Genomic DNA, 6991 nt, shown 5'->3' on the forward strand with positions numbered 1-6991 from the left:
GATGCTGACGAGGTTCTGCTCGCTCACATGCATCACACGACTTACAGTAACGTGCACGTGATCGAGGTTTACAACTCGTGTGCTCCTCTCCTGCTCTGCTCTCATGTCAGTGCTCACATTAATAAACGTATTGTTTGATTTGAAAGTCGCCTGAAGAGCTCGTCATCCCTGACAGAACCCGACAGAACCCGACAGAACCTGACAGAACCCGACAGAACCTGACAGAACCTGACGGTCCCTGTGGGCTGCTTTCTTCTTGAATGTCGGTCACGTGATTTCTTTGTGTTGATGTTTGATGAGTTCAGGCTGCTCACACGTTCACATGAACTAACGTCCCTCAGGTTCATAATCTGTGTGACACACTGTTAATAAGTAGAATGATACTGTCCGTCATCACGCATCATCTAACACTAACACTGTTACGTTCACGCGATGAAGTGAGCTCAGCTGTCAGTCTCACGTGTTACGATGTCGACAGTCTGCAGTACGTTCAGATCACTGATCGATTATTACACAAAGCCTGCGCTCACATGAAGCGAGTTATTCTGGATCTGCTGCAGGCTGAAACATACGGTAACTGTAAATATATATATATATATATATGATGTTGCAGCAGTTATAATTTCACACTCACCCTTATTTACATCTCACTTAAATTACACTGCGTTATGCAGTTACCTTTTCCTGTGCTAATTATATTTACTGTCGTCTCTGCTGTAATTTACAAACTTCACCGTGTAATTATTTTTTTCCTCCTAATTACCTGCTGCATGCGTCTTAGTATGAATGTAGTATAATGTGAGTGTGCATATACATTTCTCGTCTCTTTATTAGAAACTCTGTCAGAGCGGCCACGCCTGTTTTTCCAGTGATCTGATTGGTCAGATCTCACAAAATGCAGATGAATATTAAATCAGAGCAGTTTGTTGTTTTACCTGTTGACACTTCCTGTCTGTCTCTGTCCGTCTGGACGATGATTTGATGGATTCAGAGGAAACGCTGCAGCAGCAGTCGCCTCCTCAGCAGGAGCTGCTGCCAGAGGCGACGACAGTCCCCGACTGCTCAGGTCACACAGTCACACTGTGAGTTCAGGACGAAGCGACGGCAAAGATTCCCACGACCGGAGAGAGATGACGGAGGGAGAGAAGTGCTGGGAGAGCAGATGAAAGCTGAGGACACAGATGGAGGCCATGCTTCTTCTGCTGCTGCTTCCTCAGAGAGGAGAGGGGATGTGATTCAGCCGGGGAGGGAGGAGGTGACAGGAGCTGCCTGTGAGGGAGGATCAGCGACTCAGCCTCCATGACTGGAATTAGAAACACACACTTCATGCCTCAGGTTGGAAATCCAGAGGAACGAGCTGCCGACAGGTGTGTGTCTGCATGGCGTGCGCTTCCTGTCAGGATGACCATCAGCCCGGCCGGCTTCATGAAGTGCGAACGCACAACGACGACGGACACATGAGAAGAATGAATACCTGAAAATACGATGATGAAATCCAAAACAATAACTCTGCAAGAATCTGTGAGAAGCTGCGTTTCATCCACAGAGTCACGACTGCAGCCACGTTAATAAATGTATGTGCTTCCTTCAGGAACCCAGGAGGAAACACGAAAGCAGAGAAAGCTTCTCCGACAGGTGAAAGGCCATGATCACATATATATATGTATATATACTGCAGTGGAAACTCTAATGCATCCACAAAGATCGCCTCACAACATGAGCAGATGTTTGCGAACACGTAACTGCAATATCAGCAGACTCCCGTTGACAAAATGTAACAATTTTAAGGACAAACTTCACGAAACAGCTGCAGTGAAGTCTTAAAGGTCCAGTTTGTGGGATTCAGAGCCACCTAGCTGTGAAGTTGCAGATTGCAACCAGATGAATCCTCTCTGTAGATATGAAGGGCTCGCTTAAAGACAATGAAAACACAGACAGGTTATTATACACTGATGGAAACACGCTGATGGATGTCCTGTTCAAACACACTGGACCTTTAAAAATGAATTTCTTCTTTAAATTCAGCACGTGTTTGTCGCAGCGTCTCTGTTTGCAACGTTTGACCCTAAATTTACATCAAATTTTAGAAATAGTCAGCATTAATGAGTGCAGAAAGTCCTCAAACTACCTTGAAAAAAGTTCAATAAACATAAATATATAAACTTGTGAAACGCCGTCTGTGACGGATTCTTAATTATTCTAATTAGGCCTTTGTGTTACTAAGTCAGATCCAGTCACGTATTTTCCTCGTGACGTGAATGGATGAGTCCAGTTTTTAGAATCTGGCCTCAGCAGGTCGAGTCTTTAATAACAATGAACATTCATAAACATGTATTTATGTATGAGTGGCTGTTAAAGCGCGATGATGTGTCTGCTCGGAGGCAGCTGATGATGAGGCAGCTGATGATGAGGCAGCTGATGATGTGCTGCAGTGTCGCTGCCTGCCTGCAGATACTGTACATCTGCAGCTCATTAGTATTCACCTCCACCGTCCGTCCTCCATGTCTGATCCAGTCCTCCGTCAGTGTCTCTGTGCATTGACTCAGCGATCGGCCGAGGCGCACCTTCATTCTCTCTGAGTGTTTCTGTCAGGATTAAGTTCCCGCTCACGGTAACGACCCGCAGCGCTAACGAGCAGTCAGAGATCTGTCGCCTCCATCAGGTGGAGAGCTTCAGCTTCCTGCTTCAGCCACAAATTCAGTCCAGTAAGCAGCAGACTGCTGTTAGAAGTCAGAGCTGGTGACCATAACACAGTAGATAGACTAGCTGCTGATCACACACAGACACACACACACACACACACACACACACGTGGTCAGCACTGACCCCCCCGGTCCTCGTGTCAGCTGGTAGCGTGCTTTAGTTTTTGCATATTTGCAACAAATCTTCAATTAAATTTGCATAATTCCATGATTGCACTGACACAGAAATAAAGCAGCAGCAGGCTCAACAGGAAGAATTACCCGGCTGGGTAAAAGGTGAAGCTAATAAATGTAGAGATTCACCTGCAGGTGGAGACTTAAAGAAGTAAACAGTGTCATGCAGAGCTGCAGGTGGATGAAGCTACACCTGTGCTGTGCAGGGTATCTGCTGCCCTCTACAGGATGGAGCCTGGCACACACATTGTGTAACTGGCTGGTTTTGGAGGCAGGTGATGTCAGGTGGCACCTGCCCAGCTGCATCTCTGCTCCGCCCACGGTGTTCAGTCTGTCGCTGCCCCCTGTGGTGACAGTCCGCTGCTGCAGAGCTCAGACACAGAATCTTTTCAAAATAAAAGACTACGCAGCAGATTTAAATATTTAGTACCACATAAACCGGAGAAGAATGTTCGCTCAGTCTTTGTTAACAGTTAGTAAAGACTCCTGGGCTCCTGGTTCAAGTCGCGGCTGCAACGTGACGGAGACGTGCCGGGTGGAGTTTCAGCAGAATGTTATCGTTAAAAACGTTGTTCAGTTCTCGGTTAAAGATGACGTGCTGATGTCACGTATTTCTGCACCAATCAGAGTGCAGCAACATTTGAATCTGATGACAGTTGTGTGGTTGTATAATTTAATACACATACACACACACACACACACACACACACACACACACACAGATGAACATAAAGTCAAAGACGACTCCCAGAGAAATAAACAACACAATCATGGAGCTTTATGCACGTGATAAACACACACACACACACACACACATCTATCTAAATAGCTGGCGAGCACACTTAAAGATGGTAATCTTTTTAATTGCTCAAGCTGTTGACTTGTGCGCACACACATCAGTGAAGTGTGTGTGTTTATCAGCGCTCTGGCCCCGCGGTGTTCGGCGGTGTGAATTTATGTCTGCTGCTGCTCCCACTTCATTAGAGCTCAATATATTATCACTGCACCGACACAGACAACGATTTATTAACGCGGATACGAGGACGAGCGCTGACATCATCACGAGGAGAGACCAGCTGTTTGTTCGACGGGAGGAAGTGACATCATTGGAGTGAAAAATGTTCCTGAACACAGAACCTCTGCAGCCGTGGCACCGACCGTGTTCAGCTGGTTGGGTCGGCCTCCACCGGCTGAATCTGTTGGTTCATGGGAAGTCTGACAAACATCTCTGTCTTCAGTTTGGTCCTGACTCTCTGGAGACTGACGTTAGTCTCTCATGATGTTCCTCCTCTGTCCTACAGCGTCCATTACAATTATGCAGATTAGGTGATGCCGTGATTTACAGCCAATAGCTACTGTCCTGACTGAGGCAACACTGGTCAGGTGACATCGTACACATGGAGGAGGTTTGGGAGGAAACCCCGAGACCGCGATGTGTCCACGCTCACTTTTTATTTAGTTAACCAGCACAGCGTACAGAGGTGACGTGAGGTAACGTAACTTTCCTGTAGCCTGACACCAAGAGCTTTATTTTGAAAGTCCAACATTGCTTATTGGTTGTTGCTGACCGTGAGAGCGAGAACGTTATTAAAACACCTAAAGAACGTTGAATTCACGTTGGATGGCGGCTGCCTTCTTTTGCGTTGTTCTGTGAACGAAGCAGATTTTAGGTTTGAAATGAGCCACATGGACAAACACAGGCTGATTACCTCCATCACCGCTCCAGTCATCTGCTTTAATTGGGTCCAATCTGGGAGCTCCTTCTTTCCAAGTGGTGGAGGGGGCGTCATAAACAGCCGGGGAGGTGGATGATGGGAACATCAACCGGAGCTCGTTAACGCTGGAGAAGCTCGTTAACGCTGGAGAAGCTCGTTAACGCTGGAGAAGCTCGTTAACTGCAGTTCTGTGGTTTATCTTGTTTTGGTTGTTTTATTCGACTTCATGATGGCGCTCAGCTGTCAGACAGGAAGTGACGCTGACACATGGTGGTCATCACAATTCACTGCTGCCAGCTGGGGGCGCTGCAGCGTCCACCACCTTCAGCTCTGTGTGTCTCACATGGGACAAAGACACGAGGTTAGAAAAGTGTGTGCAGAATCATGAGCTAACAGCACATGTACACTGTGTGTGTGTGTGTGTGTGTGTGTGTGTTTCAGGGTCGTAAACCGGGTTACTTCTCCTTCCTGGACCCGTTCTCTCCGGCTGTCTGGCTCTTCATGCTGTTGGCCTACCTCGCCGTCAGCTGCGTCCTCTTCCTCGCCGCCAGGTAACACACCTGCCACTGTGTGTGTGTGTGTGTTCATGTGTGTGTGTGGCCAAAGAACAGGACAACACTAGCTGTTCACATCTATAAATAACTTAAAGGGACAGTTCACCACAAAATACAAACCTGGACTTTCATTTACCCCAAAAATACGTTTTGAAAAACTCAGCAGCGACGTCTCTTTGACCCGGATCCTGCACAGACTTCATGAGCAGTTAAACTATTTATTTTTCTACAAACTCAGAGAAGCAACATATATGTAAGAGACGCGTCACTAACATCTCCAGAAGTCGCGCTGAAACAATCCAGATCTTAAACTATGGAGCGGTACGCGGGCTCCCTCTGCTGGTAAACACAGACATTCATTTAGAAACATTTTATTAAATAACTGCAACATTTCAAATAAACTTAAATGTAGAATAAGCATTACATGTCGGAGCAGAGCGTGCATGTTACAATATATCATGTTTTTATTGGTACACAGCGTGTGATGAGTTTAAGAAACAGATCCAGAGAAAAATCAAACTGAATCTGAGCTGCTGTTTATTTGAATCTCTGCTCGTCTGTAATTTCATCGTTCACACAAATTAAAAGGACTAAACGTCATTATGCTGTTTTCTTATAAATTAAAAAACCTGTAGAGAGAAGAATCCAGGTGGATTTGGTGGTGGAGGTAACCAGCTTTGTGAAGTGATAATTTAGAGTTTAAAGGATTTTAATTTGGCGTATTAAGAAGTGTGAACAGAAGGAGCTGCTGAGTTTAATTGAACTGTATCCTGTGGAGAGCTCATTCCTCTTCATGTCTTCACCCCCTCCAGACTCAGCCCGTACGAGTGGTACAACCCGCACCCGTGCCTGCGCGAGCGGCGGGACGTCCTGGAGAACCAGTACACGCTGGGGAACAGTCTGTGGTTCCCCGTGGGCGGCTTCATGCAGCAGGGCTCCGAGATCATGCCCCGGGCTCTGTCCACCCGCTGCGTCAGCGGAGTCTGGTACGTACAGAGACACGCTCATCAATGCACCTCACACCCAGGACACACGACTCATGCCGTACACGCAATGAATGAACAACAGCAGCTGACATCACTGCCTAGTCCAGCAGCAGTCAGCCCAGCTCGGCGTCTGTCTTTCAGCCTTTTATTTCACCAAGCTCTCACCAACCACTAAAAGTCAGTCCCACATTGACTCTTGTCCGGCGGCTTCTTGCTCGCTCACTCTCTCCTTTTCTCTTCTTAGCTTCCTCCGTCAGCGTCCTCTTCACTCTATCCTCCTCTGCCATCATGTCCATAGAAGCTGCTGAGCCTGAAAACCTCCCTGGCTAACAAACTGAGCTAACGTTAACTAACAGCAGCTGCAGTTGTCAGCAGTTTACTTCAGTGTCCATTAGGAAATTCTGTAAATCGCAGAGAGGGATAATAAGAGTTTTACATTTCTTCCTGCTCTGGACCAAAACAACACTCGTTAGCGTCCACTCGTTAGTGTCCACTCGTTAGTGTCCACTCGTTAGTGTCCACTCGTTAGCGTCCACTCGTTAGTGTCCACTCGTTAGCGTCCACTCGTTAGCCCTCGTCTCGCTCTTTAGTTTCACTGTTTTAAACGTCAGGAAGTCTTTGTATAAATCTTTACCCTTTAATCTCAGATAATAATAATTATAATAAAATTTAATGTCTTTTCTGCTTTAACTTTTCTATTTTTATTGGACGCTCTATAAAAATGAATTTTAGCTGAATGTCTCAGTCCATGTCTCAGTCCATGTTTCAGTCCATGTCTCAGTCCATGTCTCAGTCCATGTCTCAGTCCATGTCTCAGTCCATGTTTCAGTCCATGTCTCAGTCCATGTTTCAGTCCATGT

General features: G+C 46.4%; 1 protein-coding gene across 4 annotated transcripts in view; it reads left to right on the plus strand.

Moving 5' to 3' along the window:
• LOC104930577 (glutamate receptor ionotropic, kainate 5) overlaps nucleotides 1-6991 on the plus strand; it is a 119036-nt gene that overhangs the window by 104619 nt on the left and 7426 nt on the right. For all 4 annotated transcript variants that reach the window (XM_027286591.1, XM_027286594.1, XM_027286592.1 and 1 more), the window contains 2 exons: nucleotides 5033-5142; nucleotides 5958-6131. In XM_027286591.1, coding sequence (XP_027142392.1) covers nucleotides 5033-5142; nucleotides 5958-6131 — 284 coding nt within the window. The remainder of the gene's footprint in view (nucleotides 1-5032; nucleotides 5143-5957; nucleotides 6132-6991) is intronic.

The sequence above is a fragment of the Larimichthys crocea genome, chromosome XIII (genome assembly GCF_000972845.2).
Source record: "Larimichthys crocea isolate SSNF chromosome XIII, L_crocea_2.0, whole genome shotgun sequence".
NCBI classification, from domain to species: Eukaryota; Metazoa; Chordata; class Actinopteri; family Sciaenidae; genus Larimichthys; species Larimichthys crocea.